Source organism: Myotis nattereri (assembly GCF_964212035.1).
Source record: "Myotis nattereri genome assembly, chromosome: 15".
NCBI lineage: Eukaryota > Metazoa > Chordata > Mammalia > Chiroptera > Vespertilionidae > Myotis > Myotis nattereri.
In genome coordinates this window covers 34,572,910-34,594,737 of record NC_138090.1, presented here as the reverse complement: position 1 = coordinate 34,594,737, position 21,828 = coordinate 34,572,910, and the positions used below count along the sequence as shown (strand labels likewise).

At 41.5% G+C, this 21,828-nt stretch overlaps 1 protein-coding gene across 1 annotated transcript in view; it reads right to left on the bottom strand.

Annotated features, from left to right (window-relative positions):
* The window catches only part of ZFP14 (ZFP14 zinc finger protein), a 36,779-nt gene that overhangs the window by 5,256 nt on the left and 9,695 nt on the right, over positions 1 to 21,828 (bottom strand). Inside the window, exons 3-4 of the mRNA XM_081107912.1 lie at positions 16,113 to 16,239; positions 14,472 to 14,567 (exon numbers count right to left, since the gene is read on the bottom strand). Of these exons, the coding sequence (XP_080964038.1) occupies positions 14,472 to 14,567; positions 16,113 to 16,239 (223 nt within the window). The remainder of the gene's footprint in view (positions 1 to 14,471; positions 14,568 to 16,112; positions 16,240 to 21,828) is intronic.

Genomic DNA, 21,828 nt, shown 5'->3' with positions numbered 1-21,828 from the left:
ATGAGTCTTTTATTAGAATAACTAGAGGCCCGGTGCACAAAAATTTGTGCACTGGCGGGGGGGGGGGGGGGAGGGCGCGGTTTCCCTCAGCCCCACTTGTGCCCTCTCACAGTCTGGGACCCCTCGGGAGATAACAACCTGCTGGCTTAGGCCCGCTCCCGGGTGGCAGAGGGCAGGCACAATCCCTAGGTGCCTGCCCCGCAGCCCCTGGTCGGGCTCAGAGCAGGGCCGATTGGGGAGTTGGGGCACCGCCCCCTGTCATGCACAGAGCAGGGCGGATCAGGAGGTTGTGATGCCACCCTCAGTCATGCTCAAGGTAGGGTCGATTGGGGGGTTGGGGTGCCGCCCCGTCATACTCAAGGCAGGGTTGATGGGGAGGTTGCAGCGCCAGCCCCTGTCATGCACAGAGCAGGGTGGATCAGGGGGTTGGGGCGCTGCCCCCTGTCACACACAGAGCAGGGCCCATCAGGGGGGTTGGGGCTCCATACCCTGTCACCCACAGAGCAGGGCCGATCAGGGGGTTGGGGCACTCCCCGCTGTCACACTCAGGGCAGGGCCGATGGGGAGGTTGCAGCTCCACCCCATCACACACAGAGCAGGGCCCATGGGGGGGTTGGGGCACAGCACCCTGTCACACACAGAGCAGGGCCGATCAGGGTGTTGGGGAGCTCCCCCCATCAGGCACAGAGCAGGGCCGATCAGGGGGTTGTTGTGCCTTCCCCTGTCATGAACAGAGCAGGGTAGATAGGGAGGTTGTGGCCCCGCCCCCAGTCACACACAGAGCCGCAGGGTGATCAGGGGGTTTGGGCACTGTCCCCTGTCATGCTGCTCCAGGGGCCAGGAGGCCTCGCGGCTCCGCTGATCCCAGTGCTGGGAGGCCTCACGGCTCCGCTGCACACCGGGGCAGTGAGGTTTTGCTGCTCAGCTGATCCCAGTGCTAGGAGGCCTCGCTGCTCTGCTGATCCGGTGCTGGGAGGCCTCACGGTCTGCTGATCCCAGTGCCAGGAGGCCTCGCAGCTCCGCTGATCCCGGTGTTGGGAGGCCTCACTGCTCCGCAGATCCCAGTGCTGGGAGACTCCGTTGATCCCAGGCCAGGAGCCCTTGCGGCTCCACTGATCCCGGTGCCAGGAGGCCTCGCGGCTCGGCTGATCCCGGTGCTGGGAGGCATATTACCCTTTTACTATATAGGATAGAGGCCTGGTGCATGGGTGGGGGCCGCTGGTTTGCCCTGAAGGGTGTCCCAGATCAGGGTGGGGGTCCCGCTTGGGTGCCTGGCCAGCCTGGATGAAGGGATGATAGCTGTTTGCAGCTGGTCATACCCCCTTCAGGGTGGGGGTCCCACTTGGGTGCCTGGCCAGCCTGGATGAGGGGATGATGGCTGTTTGCAGCTGGTCACACCCCCTTCAGGGTGGGGGTCCCTACTGGGGTGCCTGGCCAGTCTCGGTGAGGGGCTGAAGGCTGTTTTCAGGCTGGCAGGTGACTGAAGCTCCCAACCTCTCCTTTTTTTCTTTTTTTTTATTCTGGGATTTATTTACCTTCTATGGCTGTCACTGGAGCTGAGAGCCAGCTTTAGCTCTGAGGCTAGGCTCCAGCTTTGAGACCTCAGCTGCTGAAAGCAGGTTTCTGGGCTCTGTTTACCTTCTGTATTTGAAACTTTGTTGCGACTCCAGCTCTGAGGTCCTGGATGACTGAAAGCAGGTTTCTTGGTTTTGTTTAGCTTCTATATTTGCAACATAGTTGCTTATAGAGAGCAGCTCAGAGCTGGCAGCAGCAGGCAGGGAACCTTGGCTTCCTCCGTCACTGGAGCAAGCAAGCCTCTTGTTCACTTCAGTTGCCTGGCTGCCAGCCACCATCTTGCCTGGCAGTTAATTTGCATATCTCACTGATTAGCCAACAGGAAGGGTAGGGAAGTTATGGTTAATTACCATGTTTCTCTATTATTAGATAGGATATGTCAGTCTAATGATTAGCTTCTTTAATGCCCCTCAGAAATGCCATCTTGCTGTAAATTCCAACAGATGCATATTATACAAAAAGAGAGGCAAAATAAAAATAATGCAATCCAAATAAAAAATACAAATGGATTTATTTTCCCTAGAATTAAACATGTTGTTTGAAAAATCCATATGGAAAAATAAACAACCAAGAATAAGAACTTCAACAAGTAAAATAGTATTATGTTAATGTAAAAACACAACAAAAATATTTAAAAATTTCAGTAAACATACTGTTGTTGTTTTTTAAAACATACCGTAGATAACTATATTGGCATTGTTATTCTGAAGTTTAAATGTGTGTGAGGATGTGTATTTGAATAAAGTAGTTATATGTACATTTCACTAGGACCTATAAGTCTTTCTTGAGGAATGCAATAAGGAATAAACTAAAGAAGAGCAAGAGAGATGTGGAAAGAAAGAAAAAGAAAACTAAGTTATAAGGATTGGTATGAGCACTGAATCTTTGAACTCTATTACTAATATTAACATGCTGTGTTGTTAATGTGAGAATTAGAGTTATGAAACATAATTTACATGTTATTTGCTCTAAAATATAGAAATACTATAACAAAAGATGCGAAAAGAGGTTTCTATTTCTGGCTATAATGGAGAAGCTGGTATTATGACTAATTCACTGAAAACAACTAAAAATGTTAATGAAAATAAAAACTGTCTGATGATACTAATGAACAACCAAAGCAGCAAAAACTAGAGAGCCAAGGTCCTAGATTGAAAGCAACATCTTGATTTAAGCCAATATTCTACATAGAATTTTCCCCAAGGCATTTACTGACTCAAGCTGAATATCTACCATGGTCAAGAAAGTAAGCACAAAATAACTTCTAAAAGGCTAAGAATCTAAGTATTGATTCTGGCAGTCTCAAAGTGCTGCAGAAATAGAAATTGGAGTTCAGTTGTCCCTACAGAGGCAGAGTCTTGATAATCAGCCAAGATTTCCCCCAGAAGGGCTATACTCAGGATTACGAACAAACAGTAAACAGGTTGTTCTGGAATAGATGAAGGTGATCAGCCCATACTCTATAGGTCTGCCAGAAGCAAATTAAATAATCTCTAAAGGTAACAAATTATTCAGAAACAGCATCATTTAGAGCAGCAGTTCTCAACCTCTGGGTCGCAATCCCTTTGGCGGTCGAACGACCCTTTCACAGGGGTCGCCCAAGACCATCCTGCCTATCAGATATTTACATTACATTTCATAACAGTAGCAACATTACAGTTATGAAGTAGCAATGAAAATAATTTTATGGTTGGATCACAACATGAGGAACTGCATTTAAAGGGCCAGAAGGTTGATAACTACTGATTTAGAGCTTCTAAAATTTTTCAAATATAATGTCCAGAATTCATCTATAATGGATGTCTTCCAATGGTTTTTAGAAAGAAAGAGAGAAACATCGATGTGTGAGAGAAAAACATCAATCGGCTGCCTCCCATATACTCCCTGACCAGGGATCAAACCTGCAACTTGGGTATGTGCCCTAAACAGGAATTGAACCCACCACCTTTCAGTGTACAGGACAATACTCCAACTAACTGAGCCACACCCTCCAGGGGAAGCCTAAAATATATTTTTAATTCCTAAAAATTTCAAGCAGAATACACTATAATATAAAACTGGGCACAGCAGAGTAAATCTGTGAAAATAAAAAAGAAAATTCTAGCGAGAAGAAAATGGTGGACAAATAGACAGACGTGTCTTGCACCTTGTCCCAGGGCCAGACTGGAAAAGCAACTAAATCGGAAAACATCTACCCAGAATAACAAATCAGACACAGCTGAGGAGACAATTTACAATAAGGAAGGGCAGAGGACACCTGGAGAACGGTAGGAACTGGGATCTAGACTGGAGAGGGACACCAGAGACCTAGCCAAGAGGGTGAGGAGGAAGCAGCATTGTGCCAAGGCTGCATCCCTTGGAGACAGTCTTTGTGAAAAGTAAAAGCCACAAGGCTGTTTGTGGCTGGGAAATCTAGACCTAAGACCATAGCCATGAAAGGCTACGCTCCAAAAGGAGGACTGAGCTGCACTGTGTGTGTGTGGGGGGGGGGGGGGGGGGCGGGGGGGACCTGCAGTTTTGTGGTTGTTTGCTTTTGTGTTGTCTTTACTTTTATTTGCTAAACCAAGAACACAGGACTTTTCAATTGCAAGCACTCACCCAAGACTGAGATGCAGGGAGAGGCACAGACTTGAGGTGCCTGAGGAAAGGCTGGGGAGGGAAGCAGGGCAGGGAGATGTGCCCAGGACTCTGGCATTGGGATATTTGTAACTTTCCAAACCTATACGGCCATTTCTCTCCTGAAGAGCTAGCCCCTCCCAATAGCCTCAAGACAGGTAATACAGCCTGCCACACTCTGACAGCATTTTGAGCTATACAATGGAAACAAGGGTGCTGAATAGAGCACTCAGTGACTGGGTGGGAAGAGGGGCCAGTCTGTCCCACTATTCTAGGAACCAAACTGACAAAATCTCCAGGTTTCCAGCCAACCCCATTGGTCTCCATTCAAGGATATCTGACCAACCAAGGCCAGTGTAATATTTTGGGCCACTTGCGAAAGAGTAGCTCTGGGTCAGGGAAAATAAATCCATCTGATTGCTGGAAAGCAAAAGCACCACTCCCACCTAAAGCCCTGTCAGAAACAGATGCTTGAGTAATTAAGATTGACAGCCAGAAAATTAGTCCTGCCTGCCTGCAGCCAAGGCCTGTGGAGACAGACATAAGGAGAGGACTGGTGGATGACCTGGAGTTTCATCACAGTGCTAAAAGCCAAAGACAGAACCTGTCAGTAGTCAGAACCTAATTACCTTACAGGAAGCCCAGAATTGGCAGACAGAACAGAAGAGTGGAGTCCTAAATCAGCCCCCATGGGGCATTAAAACATGGCTGAAGCAAACGACAATTCACTTTTTTATGTTTTTATTTTTATTTTATTTTTTTTAGTATTATTTCATGTTTTATTGTTATTTTATTTTAATATTTTCCACCTTTTTCTTCCTCACTTATCCCTTTTTCATCCTGTTTTTCTTCTCCTTTCCCCACTTTAGTTTTTTTCTTTCCTTTCTTTTTACCTTTTTAAAAATATATATATATTATTGATTTTTTACAGAGAGGAAGGGAGAGGAATAGAGAGTTAGAAACATTGATGAGAGAGAAACATCGATCAGCTGCCTCTTACACACCCCCTACTGGGGTGTACATTAGTGTTCTGTTCCTTTTGTGTCCAGTCTAGTTGTCTTGTATTTTGTGCTATTGGGTCAGTACCTCCACAATGGTTGGCATGACATGGTAGAGAGTGAGCCACATAACCAGATACCCTGAGAGGAGACTCCATCCACAAACAGAACAATAACATTCAAGACCCAACTACATCAAGAGAACCCAAATATCTCAAATTAGGGGCATCCATGGGATACCCAGCCCAGAAGACCTGTGAGACTACACCACTGGGATCCACAAAGCATCTACTACATAGGACAAATTTAAAAAAATCTGGGTGGCATAACAGCTGGTCTAATACATAGAAACAATCACAGAGGAACTGCAAATATGAGGAGACAAAAAGACAACCCCCATATGAAAGAAAAGGAGGAATCACCCAAAAAGGAAATAAATGAAATAGAGGCAGGCAATTTGTCAGAGAAAGAATTCAGAGTAATGGCTATAAGGATTCTCAAACAGCTGGATGAGAAATTTACCAAATGTGTAAGAATCAAGATGAAATGAAGAATGACATAACTTCAATAAGAAATACCATGGAATGTTTCAACAGTAGACCAGAAGAAGCTGAGGACTGAATCAGCAAGTTAGAAGGCAAAGAAGAAAAACACGCAAGCAAAACAGAAACTGGAAAAAGAATTTTAAAAGCAGCAGGAGAGTATAAGAAAGCTTTGGGACAACATGGCATGAAACAACATCCACATAATAGGGGGGCCAGAAAGAGAGGTAGCTGAGCAAGGAATAGAAAACCTATTTAAAGAAATAATGATGGAAAACTTCCCCGACATTATGAAGAAAAGTCACACAAGTCCAAGAAGCACACAGACTCCCAAACAAGATGAATCCAAAAAAACACATCAAAGACACATCCACCAAGACACATCAAAATTAAATTGGCAAACGTCAACGACATAGTAAGAATCTCAAAGGCTGCCTGAGAGTGACAAAAAGTTACCTGCAAGGAATCTCCTATTAGACAATTAACTGATTCCTCATCAGAAATACATCAGGCCAGAAAAGCATGAAATGAAGTATACAAAGTGAAGCAAAGCAAGGGACTGAATACAAGAATATTCTATCCAGTAAGGCTATCATTCAAAATTGAAGTGGAAATCAGGAGCTTTGCAGACAAAAAAAAAAAAAAAAGGCTAAGAGACTTTATTACCACCAAGCCATCAATGCAAGAAATGCTAAAGGGACTGCTGTAAAAAGAAGCAATAGAAAGGGAAAAAAGAACACATGCATAAAGAATGAAAATGGCAACAAACAAGTACCTATCAATAATAATCTTAAAAGTAAATGAATTAAATGCTCCAACCAAAAGACATAGGATAGCTAAATGGATAAGAAAATATGACCCATGTATTTGCAGCCTACCTAGTCCCACCTCAAAATACAGACTGAAAGTGAGAGGATGGAAAAAAAATTTCAGATAAATGGAAATGAAAAAAAAAGCTGGGGTAACGATACTTATATCTGGCAAAATAGATCTCAAAGTGAAGGCCATAACAAGAGATAAGGAAAACCACTTCATAATACTAAAGGGATCAATTTAACAAGAAGATTTTACTCTGGTAAACATATATGCACCCAATACAAAAGCACCCAAATACCTAAGAAACTTCTGGAAGATATCAAGGGAGAGATCAACAGCAATGCAATCATACTAGGGGACTTTAATACCCAATTGACATGACTGGATAAATCCTCTAGACAAAGAATATGCAAAAAAACAGCAATTCTAAATGACTCATTAGATCAGATGGGTTTAATTGACATCTTCAGAACATTTCGCCCAAAAACTATGGAATATTTTCTTTTCTCAAGTGCACATTGGATATTTTCAAAGATAGACCACATATTAGGACACAGGCTAAGTCTCTACAATTTCAAGATGATTGAAATCACATCAATCATCTTCTCAGATCACAATTTCTAATTCACAAAATTAGAAATCAACTACAATAAAAAACAATCAAATACATGGAGGCTAAATAGCATGCTATTAAACAATGATTGGATTACCAAAGAGATTAAAGAAGAAATAAAAAACATCCTGGAAACAAATGACAATGAAAATACAATAATCAAAAACCCAGGACTGCTCTCAGTGAAAACTCCTGAGAGGGAAGTTCATAGCACTACAGCCTACCTAAAAGACAAGAAAAATTGGTAATAAGTTACCTAACATTACAACTTAAAGAATAAAAATACAACAACAAGAAAAGCCCAGAACAAGTAGAAGAAAGGAAATAATGAAGACCAGAGCAGAAATAAATGACATAGAGAAAAAAATTAAAAAATTTAAAAAAAAAATACAAAAGATAAATAAAACCAAGTTCTTCAAGAGGATAAACATGATTGATGAACCTCTAGCCAGACTCACTAGGAAACAAAGAGAGAGGACCCAAATAAACAAGATCAGAAACAAAAGAGGTGAAGTAACAACTGACCTCACAGAAATACAAAGGATTGTAAAAAAAATATATACTACAAACGACTTTATTCCAACAAATGGAACAACCTGGAAAAAATGCACATATTCCTAAAAAAATGAAAACTTACCAAACTCAATCACGAAGAATCAGAATACCCAAATAGGCTGATAACTATTAATAAAATTGAAGCAATAAAAACAAAAACAAAACAAAACAAACTCCTAGCAAACAAAAACCCTGGTCTAGATGGCTTGAAAGGATAGTTTTACCAAATATTCAAAGAAGAACTAACACCTCTACTTCTCAGACTATTCACAAATATTCAAGAGGAAGGAAGAACACTTCCAGACTCTTTCTATGACACCAGCATTACCTTAATTCTAAAACAAGATAAAGACACGACAAAAAAAGAGAACTACAGGCCAATATCCCTGGTGAACATAGATGCTAAAATCCTTTAAAAAATTCTGCCAAATCGGATCTAGCAATACATTAAAAAGATCATACATCATGACCAAGTGGAATTTATTCCAGGAATACAAGGCTGGTACAATATTCTCAAATCAATAAATGTGATATAGCACATAAGCAGATTGCAAGACAAAAATCACATGATCATATCAATTGATGCAGAAAAAAGCATTCGACAAACTCCAAAACCCTTTTTTGATAAAAACTCTCAGCAAAGTGGGAATAGAGGGAACATGCCTCAATATAATAAAGACCATATATGATAAACCTACAGCCAGCATCATACTCAATGGGCAAAAATTAAAACCATTTCCCCTCAGAATAGGAACAAGACCACTCTTGTACAACTTAATTCTGCAAGTCCTGTCCATAATGATCAGAAAAGAAGAATAAACAAAAGGCATCCAAACTTGAAAGGAGGAAATAAAACTCTCACTATTTGCAGATGACATGATATTATATATAGAAACCCTGAAGACTATACCAAAAAACTACTAGATTTAATAAATGAATTTGAAAACATAGCAGAATACAAAATTAACACCCAAAACTCCATGGCATTTTTATACACCAATAGTGAACTCTTAGAAAGAGAAACTTAAAAAAACCATCCCATTTACCATTGCAACAAAAATTTAAGATACTTAGTAATAAAGTTAACCAAGAAGGTGAAAGACCTGTACTTGGAAAACTACAGGACATTGAAAAAAGAGATGGAGGAAGATATGAAGAAGTGAAAGAGCATACCATGTTCATGGGTTGGTAGAATTAATATCAGTAAAATGTCCATACTACCCAAAGCAATCTATAGATTCAATGCATTTCCTATTAAAATAGCAATGGTATATTTCCCACATCTAAATCCAAAAATTTATATGGAACCAAAAAAGACCCCAAATAGCTGCAGCAATTTTGAGAAAGGAGAATAAAATTGGAGGATTCACAATAGAAGCTATCCAAGTTATACTACAAAGCCACTGTACTCAAACCAGCTTGGTACTGGCACAAGAACAGACATGTAGATCAATGGAACAGAACAGAGACCCCAGAAACTGACCCAAACCACTAAGTTCAATTAATATTTGGCAAAGGAGGCAAGAGCACACATTTGAACAGAGACAGTCTCTTCAATAAGTAGTGCTGGGAAAATTCACAGGTACATGCAAAAAATTGAACTTACACCATACACAAAAATAAACTCAAAATGGATAAAAGTCTTAAATGTAAGATGTGAAACCATAAAAATCCTAGAAGAAACCATAACCACCAAAATCTCAGACATCTCTCAAAGTAATATGTTTACTGATACATCTCCTCGGACAATGCAAACCAAGGAGAAAATAAACAAATGGGACTACATCAAAATAAAACGCTTCTGCACAGCAAAAGAAACCATCAGCAAAATAATAAGAGAGCCCACTACATGGGAGGACATATATGCCAATGATACATCTGATAAGGGGTTAATCTCCAAAATATATAGGGAACTCATACAACTTAACAAAAGAAAGGCAAACGATTCAATTAAAAATTGGGCAAAGGACCTAAATAGATACTTCTCCACAATGGACATACAGAAAGCCAAAGACATATGAAAAAATGCTCAAAGTCACTAATCATTGGAGGAGAACCAAGATGGCAGCATTGGTAAACACCTGTACTTGCTGCCTCCCAGAACCATATCAAAATTACAACTAAAATACATAACAACTATCATCCACAACCACGGGGAACCTGGCTGAGTGGAAGAACTACAACTAGAAAAATAAAGAAGAAAGAGCATTGAGACTGGTAGGAGGTACGGAGGCGTGGAGGTGTGGAGGTGCAGAAGGGGCTGGCACCTGGGTGTGCTGCTTTTTAATTAGGAAGGAGATACAAGCTCCCACATGCTCTGAGCTCCAGTGCTGGGAGAGACTTTGGGGGACCCAGACACATACGGGGAGAAACTGGACTGTCTGGCATCAGGGCAGGAATGCAGGGGCAGCTTTCTTCCAGACAGAGGTACATGCAGCAGCGGTCAGACCTCTCCAGTGCAGGACTGGCTGGCAGCCATTGTTGTTTGCTCTGCCCTGGAGACTCCCTGAGACATCAGCCCACCCAATTTACAACCCTACCCAAGCTGTATGCAGCAGCTTTTGCATATGAATGACCTGCCCTTTCTCAGCCTAAAACCTGTCAAACTGCAGCTGGTTCAGGGAGCCCAACGCTATCTAAAGAAGGCAAAGGCCAGCACTTCAGCAGCCTGCCTTGCTTCACAGTTGGTCCTCAACTGGGCACTTCCAAACCCCATACAAAGAGCAGGAATCTGTAGATCTCTCTGTAGCTCCTGCTGGGTGACCCCAGGCAGTGGCTGACTTTGCACCTCCTTGGAGATCCAGGAGCCAGTGTACCCAGTGGTCAGTGTGAGACCATACCAGATTACAACTCTTCACATCTCTAAGTGAAACACTAAAGGGGCAGACTCAGTGAGCACCAAAGCCCCACTGAAGCAAGTCCTGCCCCATAAGGGTGTCTCCTGCACAGCAGCTCTTCCACTATAGACACAGCTGGTCCTCACAGCCAATTGATCTGGAGGTAAACAAACACAGGGAAGCAGCCAAAATGCGGAGACAAAGAAATGTCACAAATGAAACAATGGAAGAAAGCAAACTACTGGATATAGAGTTCAAAACCAGTTATAAGGTTACTCAAGAATCTTCTAGAAACCTCCGAGAAACTTAGTGAGAACTTTGAGGAACCTAGTGAGACCTTCAAGGATCTTAGTGAGAATGCCAAAAAAATGGAAAAGGACCAGTCAGAAATTAAGCATACACTGACTGAAATAAAGAATAATACACAGAGATTCAACAGTAGAGTAGATGATCCCAAGAATCAAGTCAAAGATTTGAAATACAAGGAAGCAGAAAACACCTAACTGGAAGAGCAAAAAGAAAAAAGAATCCAAAAATATGAAGATAGTGTAAGGAGCCTCTGGGACAACTTCAAGCATACCAACATCCGAATTATGGGGGTGCCAGCGAAGAGAGAGAACAAGATATTGAAAACCTATTTGAAGAAATAATGACAGAAAACTTCCCCTACCTGGTGAAAGAAATAGACTTACCAGCCCAGGAAGCACAGAGAACCCGAAACAAAAGGAATCCAAACAGGACCACACCAAGACACATCGTAATTAAAATTCCAAGGCAAAAGACAAAGAGAGAATCTTAAAAGCAGCAAGAGAAAAACAGTTAGTCACCTACAAGTAAGTACCCATAAGCTTGTCAGCTGATTTCTCAACAGAAATTATGCAGGCCAGAAGGGAGTGGCAAGAAATATTCAAAGTGATGAATACCAAGAACCTACAACTAAGATTACTCTACCCAGCAAAGCTATCATTCAGAATTGAAGGTCAGATAAAGAGCTTCACAGATAAGAAAAAGTTAAAGGAGTTCATACCACCAAACCAGTATTATATGAAATGCTGAAGAGTATTCTTTAAGAAGAGGAAGAAGAAGAAAAAGGTAAAGATAAAAAATTATGAACAACAAAGTGACAACACATACATATCTATCAACAAATGAATCTAAAAATCAAATGAATAAAAAATCTGATGAACAGAGTAAACTGGTGAATGTAATAGAATCAGGAGCATGGAAATGGAGTGGACTGACAATTCTTGGGGGGGGGGAAAGATATGGAGGGTCCAGGAAGATATGGGACAAAGATCTTATATGCATGTATGCAGTTCCTATGGACACAGACAGTGGGGTGGCGAGGGCTTGGGGTGGGGTGGGAACCTGGTGGAGGGGAGCTATGGGGGTTAAAAAAAGGGACATCTGTAATAATCTGAACAATAAAGATTAAAAAAATAAAAAGTCACTAATCATCAGAGAGATGCAAATCAAAACAACAATGAGATATCACCTCACACCTGTCAGAATGGCTATCATCAATAAATCAACCAACGACACGTGTTGGCTATGTTGTGGAGAAAAGGGAACCTTAATACACTGCTGGTGGGAATGCAGGCTGGTGCAGCCAATGTGGAAACCAATATGGAGATTCCTCAAAAAGTTAAAAATGGAATCCCATTTGACCCAGTCATCCCACTTCTAGGAATATATCCTAAGAAATCAGAAATGTCTATCAAAAAGAATATATGCGGGGGTAAGGGGAAGAGATCAACAGAAGGACTTGTATACATGTATATAAGCCAAACCAATGGTCATGGACAACGGGGGGATGGGAGCATGAGTTTGTGTGTGGGGGGGGGGAGGTTGGGGGTTCAAGGGGGGGATGAGGACACATTTGTAATACCGTAACTAATAATTAAAAAAAAAAAAAGAATATATGCACCCCTATGCTCATAGCAGTGCAATTTACAATAGCTAAGACTTAGCAACAGCCTAAGTGCCCATTAGCAGATGAGTGGATAAAAAAACTATGTTACATTTATACAATGGAATGCACGGCAATAAAAAAGAAAGAACTCTTACCACTTGCCACAGTATGTATGAACCTGGAGAATTTTATGCTGAGTGAAATAAGCTAGTCAGAGAAAAGTATCACATGATTTCACTCATATGTGGAATCTAATTAACTAAATAAACTGATGATCAAAAATAGACCCAGAGACATAGAAGCATGAAGATTGTTGAACCTCAGAGGGAAGGCAAGGGAAGGAAGGTGAAAAGAGATCAAACAATGAACTTGTATTCATATATGCATAATGCATGGACACAGACAATGGGGTGGTGAGGCCTGGGGTGGGGGCGGACAGGAGTGCCCTGATAGAGTTTAATGGGGGATAAAGGAGTACCTATGTAATACTTTCAATAATAAAGATTTCTCAAAAATGTAAGGAACATGACTCCTGGGACCTATCACTTTTGTTCACAATTGTTCCACTGGTGCCTATAGTACAATGCCTGGTTCAGACTGGGCACTCAAGTATTTGCTGAATAAATCAATGATTATTTTTAGGCATTGAAAGACATAAATCAAATAATCAAGTAGAAGCTGTAAAGAAATTTGATTTCATATAGATAGATATTGGTATGGACTGAATTGTGTTCTCTACCCAAATTCATACATTGAAACCCTAACCCCAATTGTGACTATAGTTCAAGATAGTGCTTTTATAATGCAGTTAAGGTTAAAAAAAAGTCATAAAAATAAAGTCCTAATCAGATAGGATTGGTGGCTTTATAAGAGGAAGAGATTAATTTTCTTAATGTTAAACCAAGCTTGTGTTCCTAGAAAAAAACCCTACTTGGTCATCATTTTTGTATCTGCTGAATTTGATTTGCTTTTTTTGTGTATAATATCTTTGTCAGGTCATAGTATAAGAGTTTAATGGTCTCGCCCTGGCTGGTTTGGCTCAGTGGATAGAGCGTCGGCCTGTGGACTGAAGGGTCCCGGGTTAGATTCCTGTCAAGGGCATGTACCTTGGTTGTGGGCACATCCCCAATAGGGGGTGTGCAAGAGGCAGCTGATCGATATTTCTCTCATCGATGTTTCTAACTCTCTATCCCTCTCCCTTCCTCTCTGTAAAAAATTAATAAAATATATATATTTTTAAAAAAAGAGTTATATGGTCTCATAAAATGAGTTGGAAGTTGTTCTTTCCTTTTCTACAGAGATGTGTGTAATTCTGCTTTAATTTCTTAAATATTTCATAGAATTAACCAGTGAAATCATCTGGGTCTGACATTTTCTTTTTGGAAATATTTCTGATAATTCAATTACTTTAATAGATATAAGATTATTCATATTTTCTCTTATCTTCTGTCAATTCTGGTAAGTTATATTTTTCAAGGAATTTTTCAAATACATTTAAATTGTCAAATTGTCTAGCATAAAGTTATTCATGACATTCTCTTATTATTCTTTCAATGGCCATAAAATGTGAACTGAAAACCCCCTTCCATTCCTGACAGTAATTTATGTTTTCTTTTCCTCAGTAGTCAAGTTTACTGTTTACCAACTTTGTTGATCTTTCCAAGCAATTAAGTTTTGGCTCTATTCATTTTCTCTAGATTTTTCCTACTTTGTTAATTTCAGCTTTTATATTTATCCTTTTGTTTTCTTCTACTGAGAACAGCTCCTCTCTTTGAAATGGTAGAGAAATATGAGAGGTGTAACAAGGTCAATAGAAAGTTCCTTGGTTAGTCTAAGCTTAAAAGATTTTAATTTGCTTCCTGGGTTTCTGGCCTTTCCTCCACACTCCACAAGCCTTGGGCTTTTGAAGAGATATCCTCAACAAAACCTAAAGTTTGTGCCTTTACCCTACCCAGCTTGGCTATTACCTGCAGTAATGACTTTCCCATGCCTGCTAAGCCCACTCACCAAGGTAGTGTCTTCTTATCCTTTCCCTCATAAGCATCCAGGGCTCCTTCCCGTCATCCAATAATGTAATCACATCTGGTGTAGAAATGGAATGTCCTGCTTAATAGAAAAATGTGACATGAACTAATAAGCCAAAAAGTCCTTAGATTTAGATTTGGTTAAATTTATAATGAACTCTAGACCAAAATGTTATTTTATAAAGTCTAAGAGCAAAGAAATGCAGGGGTTGAAGAACACCCATATTATGGTAACCTCAGGATCACAAGGAATAGACACCAGATAGTTAAGAATTGACCTTAGCATAATTTACACACAAGCTCTGTTGAGAGGGAGTCTTGTGCAGTGGTTAGGAAAATAAAATCTGGATCCAGACTGCCTCCGTTCAAATGCTGCTTTTGTTGCTGTGTTACCTCTTGTGCCAAAGTTTTCTCATCTGAAATGAGGATAAAAATAATATATTTCTCATAGAGTTTTTGTGAGGATTAACTAATGTGTAATATTTAGACTAGTTATATATGGCCTGAACAGTGTGGCTCAGTGGTTGAGCATTGATCAGGAGGTCACGGTTTGATTCCCAGTAGGGCGCATGTCTGGATTGCGGGCTTCATCCCAGTTGGGGGTGTGCAGGAGGCAGCCAATCAATGATTCTCTCTCATCATTGATGTTTCAATCTCTCTCTTCCTCTCCCTTCCTCTAGGAAATCAATAAAAAAGGATAGTTATATATGTACATATACACATAATATGTGTATACTAGTATTAACTTTTATTATTATAATTTTGCTTCCTGTGACATTCTCATATCCTTTCTAGAATATTCATGCAATTTTACAAGAAAAAGTCCTTAGAATTTTAAATTTCAACTACAAAGTAGGTAGAATTAAATGTCTGTTATAGAAAACAGAATACATTTAAACATTTAACTGAGTTTTAACTTGGTTTTTGTTGTTGTTGTTATTTCTCACCTGAGGATATTTTTCCATTCATTTTTTTGAGAGAGTAGAAGGAAGGGGGAGAGACACAGAGAGAGAGAAACATTGATGTGAGAGGGGCACATCAATTGGTTGCCTTCCGCACTTGCCTGGACAAGGGCTGGGGATTGAGCCTGCAACTGAGGTACATGCCCTTGCCAGGATCAAACCTGGACCCTTCCATCTGAGGCTGATTCTCTATCCACTGAGTCAAACTGGCTAGGGCCATTTAACTGAGTTTTAAATAAACTTTGTGGATCCATTCCTTTTTATACAAGTCCTATAGGCTCTGATTTTTAGAGAGACTCAGAACCCCTGTATCTAGGTATTCTCCTTGCAGGTGGATTAGAAATGAATGTTAAGCATCTACATTAATTATGAGCTCAAATACAATGTCAAATCTGGTTTCTTGGACAATGCTTCTGTTGTAAGCAACCCAGAATTCAAATACTCCCCTTGGATATTAAGGTAAGTACAGAGCCTGAAGAAAATCTGAAGGACCTAACGGGATGGGAGTGACAAAGTGTGAAATGGAGGGGCCTACTTCCAAACTAACAACACTTGACCAATTCCTTTGGAATAGAGAGATAAAATTTATCTAGTTTCTCAAAACAGAGTCATGAAATTGACAGTAGAGAAAGCCAATATAATTTGGAATAAGTAGCCATTACCCAGTGAAATGAAGTTTCTATAATTTTCCCACATCACATCCCTATATAAGTCCCTCTGAGCTGAGTCCAGGAATTCCCATTCTTCTGGTGAGAAGTCTATGGCCACATCCCTGAATGTCACTGAACCCTGAAAAACAAACAAGTAAATGAAATATTTTTAAAATGGAGAAAAGATCAAAGATTGCACTTCAGAGAATGAGCCACATAGCAGCAAATAGAGTGGAGATGAAAACATATAGCATGCTTAAGGGATAGTAAGAAAATTAGTATCCCTGAAGCAAGTGCTGCATCTCTTGAGTAGTCCTGTGGCTACAGATAAGATTAAATTTTACCCACACATATCTTGAAATGAATAAAATAACCCCAAAAATCCCAATAAAATGAAATAGTGCACACAGCCTTCTGTTAGCTGTATCTCCACTACAGATTCTTAAGAAATATAAGGTTTTCTACCTTCTTTTTCTTTGAATGATCATAAAAACATATTGATAACGATTTCTCTTGAATATACTATAAAATCTCTAAGAAAACAGACTCAAGTTCACCATAAAGTCAGGTCCTATATAATAAAAGGCTAATATGCAAATAGACCAAACGGCATGGCAGAACAACTGAACAACCGGTTGCTATGATGTGCACTGACCACCAGGGGGCATGAGCAGAACATAGTGGGTGTTGGCAGAAGGCGGTAGAGCACAGAACACGGTGGTGTCAGCCACGGCGGGATAGCGGAGCAGGTGAGTGGGGGCACCAGTCGCTGTAATCAGGACGAACCTCTGGTGGTTACTGAAAATTCTTTGCTTCCATGCACCGCGGTCCCACCCAGCGTTCACACCCACTGCTGGTGCACAGCACCAGCCCCAATCGCTCAGTGCCATCAGCAGGTGCAAGCAGTGGCTGCCGATTCCAATCACCCCTCAGGGCTTCTCCACCTTCCCCTGCTCCTGAGAGGCAATTGGGGCCGGCAGCCACCTCTTGCACCCACTCCCAGCAATGGCCCTGCTTGCACCTGCAGCTGGTGCTGGAGCTGCTGCTTGCACCTGCTGCTGGCACCCAGCACCAGCCCCAATTGCTCAGCCCTGATCATCCCTGAGGGCTTCTTCAGCTCCCCCTGTTCCTAAGGGGCAATCGGAGCAGCAGCTGCCGCTCACACCCACTGACAGCACCAGCCCCAATGGCTTTACGCCGTCAGTGGGTGTAAGTGGGGCTGGCACCATCAGCGCATGGGAGTGGTGGAGGTGGGAGCGGGGCTGCCGGCAGACAGGAGACCAGGGGCCATGGCGGCAGGGACTGGGTAGGGGCACGGAGGATGGGCCGAAATCCGCCCCTATGCCCAGTGCAGCCTCATGGCCCACAGTTCCTTTCCAGGTGCACAAATTCGTGCACTGGGCCCCTATTTTTATTATAAACATTTCCCCTGTTATTACCAATTTTTTTTAATAAAATTTTCAAACTTTGCTACATGGTAGTCTACATTTTAAATATGTGATATTCAATCTTTTCTCTATTTAGATGTTTTAATTCAAAAGTCTTCCTCAAATCTCACAGTCTGTATTATCTAATATTTATGCATCTGGATGACCTTCTTACTTTTTTTACATTTTATTTTTTTATTTTCTTAAAGTATTACAAAGAGTATTACACATGTCTCCTTCCCACCCCCCTGACATTCCCCTGGCTTCCCCCACCCCCCAGTGTCTTGTGTCCATTAGTTATTCTCCTATGCATGCATATAAGTCCTTCGGTTGATCTCCTACCTCCCCAACCCTCCCCAGGGTTCCCACTGTAGTTTGACATTCTGCTCAATGCTGCTCTGCCTCTGTATCCATTTTTGTTCATCAGTCTATAATGGTCCTTATTATCCATAAATGAGTGAGTTCATGTGGTATTTTTCTCAGCTTCCCAGGGGCCGTCTCAGTCTCACAGGGGCCATCTCAGCCTCACAGGGGCCATCCCAGCCTCACAAGGTCCGTCTCAGCCTCACAAGGGCTGTCTCAGCCTCACAGGAGCTGCCTCAACCTCACAGGGGCTGTTTCAACTTCACCGGAGCCGTTTCAACCTAACTGGGGCCATTGCAAGCTCACCAGGGCCGTCTCAACCTCACCGGGGCTGTTTCAGCCTCACCAGGGCTGTTTCAGCCTCACTGGGTCCGATCCAGCCTCACTGGGGCCGTCTCAACCTCACCGGGGCCGTCCCAGCCTCACAGGGGCTGTCTCAACCTCACCGGGGCCGTTTCAACCTCACCGGGGCTGTTCCAGCCTCACTGGGGCCGATTCAACCTCACCGGGGCCAATTCAACCTCACCGGGGCCGTCTCGACCTCACCAGGGCCTTCTCGACCTCACCAGGGCTGTCCTTCTTACTTTTTATTATCCATTATCCATCACTGGCCACCTTTCCTCATTCCTAAGTCAGAGGATATTGAATTGGGAAGATATCATTCTGAACCAGTGGTTTTCAATTAGGAGTGATTTTACTCTTCAGAAGACAACTGGCCATATCTAGAGACAATTTTGATTGTCACAAGTTGAGGAAGGAGGTGTGTTACAGGCATCTAATTGGTAGACATCAGGGAAACCTTTAGACATCCTAAATGCAGAGGACAATCCCCCACAATAAAATATTTTCTGGCTCAAAATATGAATAGTTCCAAGGTTGAGAAACCCTGCTCTAGACCAGCACATCCCATAAAACTACACAATGGACTTGTTGCTGGTATTCTTCTCTCAGGATTTCCTAGATGACTGTTAATATTTCTATATGCAGTCCTGTTCTGATCACCTCCTATTCATTCATTAGATGGAGGATTCCCAGGCCCTACATAGCATGAGAGGCTTAATACCTAACACCAATAGTGTATTAGTCATATACACTCACAGCCCAGCCAAGGAGGACACCAAACGTCATGCAGAGCCACACAGGGGTTGCACTCAGGAATAGAGTGAATAAGCAGGGTCTGTGGGAGGCAGGCTTTGTAGTAAAAAGAGGGTGAGGTGTTTCCTGGTTCCCACAGGAGGATGTGATGGGGCTTGTGTAATTCTGCAGGCTGGCAGGGAAGTAAAACCAATACATTAAGAATCAGGAGGGCTGCTTCTCTGACTGATAGGGGAACTAACCACATAGGGAGTCTTTCCTGCTGAATGATAAGCATATCTGGTGAGAGCAGGAGAACTCATGGTTAAGCCTAAAATTTTATGTACTGCTTTTAGGACTTGTAACATAAGGCCCTAATCACATCCCTACCTAATCCACCCAATTGTAAAAGCCTTACATATCACAAAACCTCAACACATACAGAGACAGAGTCCAGCCAATAATAATCTCATGTGGAGAAGTTTGGAATTTTCCCTATAGCAATCAAATAGGATAAGATTCTCTCATCAAACCATAGATCTTCAAGGAAAGTTCAAAACTGGGGTCTCATATGTTCATAGCAGCACAATTCATCATAGCTAAGATCTGGAAACAGCCTAAGTGCCCATCAGTAGATGAATGGATTAGAAAACTGTGGTACATCTACATGATGGAATACTATGCTGCTGTAAAAAAGAAGGAACTCTTACCATTTGCAATGGCATGGATGGAACTGGAGAGCATTATGCTAAGTGAAATAAGCCAGTCAATGAAGGAAAAATACCACACGATCTCACTCATTCATGGATAATAAAGACCATTATAAACTTTTGAACAATAATAGATACAGAGGCAGAGCTGCCTCAAACAGATTGTCAAACTGTAGCGGGAAGGCCAGGGAGGGTTGGGAGGCAGGAGGGTGGGGGGGTAAGAGATCAACCGAAGGACTTATATGCATGCATATAAGCATAACCAATGGACATAAGACACTGGGGGGTAGGGGAGGCCAGGGGATTGTCAAGGGCGGGGGGAAAAAAAGGACACATATGTAATACCCTTTGTAATACTTTAAGTAATAAATAAATAAATAAATAAATAAATAAATACTGGGGTCTCCCACTTATCAATAATCCATTCCCCGTCAGGCATTCTATCATTACATTTTTGACTAATTACCTATTTTCCCATCCTTTTAAATCAAAGATTTATATTGCATTATACATCAATTTCAACCCCTTAACTAGTTTCATATTTCTCCCCAGTATAGAATTATAGTACACAGGGGTTAGTGCACATGTACTTTGGCTTTAGTATTTTCATTGTGTGTTTTTTTTGTTTTGTTTTGTTTTTTACTGAACTCTTATTTCTCACTTGAACTGTTTCTTTCTCCACAGTTTCTTCCAACTTTTTCCAACTTTTTAGGAACTCATTTTATACTAGGCACAAACAAGGGCTACATGTGAAGTACACTATGAAAATGCATTTCCAACAAAAACATAATGGCAGGAATGGCTCACTTTCAGTATGATGGTCTAATGCCTCCTTTATAAATCAGCAGCACCAGATATACACATCCCCTTAAAGAATATTTGCATGTATTTCAGAACATCTGCAGATGGTTCTGATGGTCTATCAATTGCATTTGGAATAAAATAAGACTCTTGCTGCACATTGTTTTTTGTTTTAAAATGTTGCACTGAACTATACAATTTTACTTACCAAGTTCTAAAAATAGGCAAAATTAACTTATGGTATATGACATCAGGATAGAGGTTACATTTGGACTGGGTGGGTAGGGTGTGGCTAAGAGGGGGACAGCTGAAGCGCTAGTTATATTCTCTTTCTTGACCTGAGGACTGGTGGCATACATGCATTCAATTTATAAAAATTCATTTAGCTGTACACTTAGAACTTATGCACTTTTCTCTATGTACACTATATGTCGTTTTAAAAGTTCAAAAAGAACCCTACCTGGTTTGGCTCAGTGGACAGAGCGTCGGCCTGTGGACCAAAGGTGCCTGGGTTCAATTCCAGTCAAGAGCTTGTACCTCAGTTGCAAGACCCTCCCCCACCTGGGCCCTGGTCGGGGTGTGTGCCGGAGGCAACCAATCGATGTTACTCTCACATCTATGTATCTCTCTGTCTTTCCTTCTCTCTTTCACCCTTTCTAAAAAAAAAAAAAAAAAAAATCAATGGAAAATATCCCCAAGTGAGGATTAAAAAATAATAAATAGTTCAAAAAACTTTTTAAAAATGTTAAATTGTGTGTTGGGGATATAAATTTTTCCTTCATAAAACTCACTGTACTCAGAGAAATATAGTATCTCTGAAGTTTAGTATTAAAATCAAAAGCTTGTTCTGTTGGAAAAAGTGAATAGGCAGAATATTCTGCAGAGAATACCTGCATTTTTATCAAGATTTTATTCCCTCATAGCTCTTGAGAGATTTTGTAAACAGGAGATAGTCCACGTTAGTGGGGGGTGGGGAGAGGGTAGAAAAAGAGTACGTGAAGAGGATCCTGGACTATTTGTCCCCAATTCTCATGGGAATGAGAAAAACTACAGCAGGTTCATGGATGGGGTTCTGTTAAACAGGAAATTTCAGGATAAGAAATGAGTATGTACACTGCTGGTGGGAATGCAGACTGGTGCAGTCACTATGGAAGAGAGTATGGAGTTTCCTCAAAAAGTTAAAAATGCACCCTGACTGGTTTGGCTCAGTGGATAGAGCGTTGGCCTGTGGACTGAAGGTTCCTGGGTTCGATTCCGGTCAAGGGCATGTACCTTGGTTGCGGGCACATCCCCAGTAGGAAGTGTGCAGGAGGCAGCTGATCAATGTTTCTCTCTCATTCATGTTTCTAACTA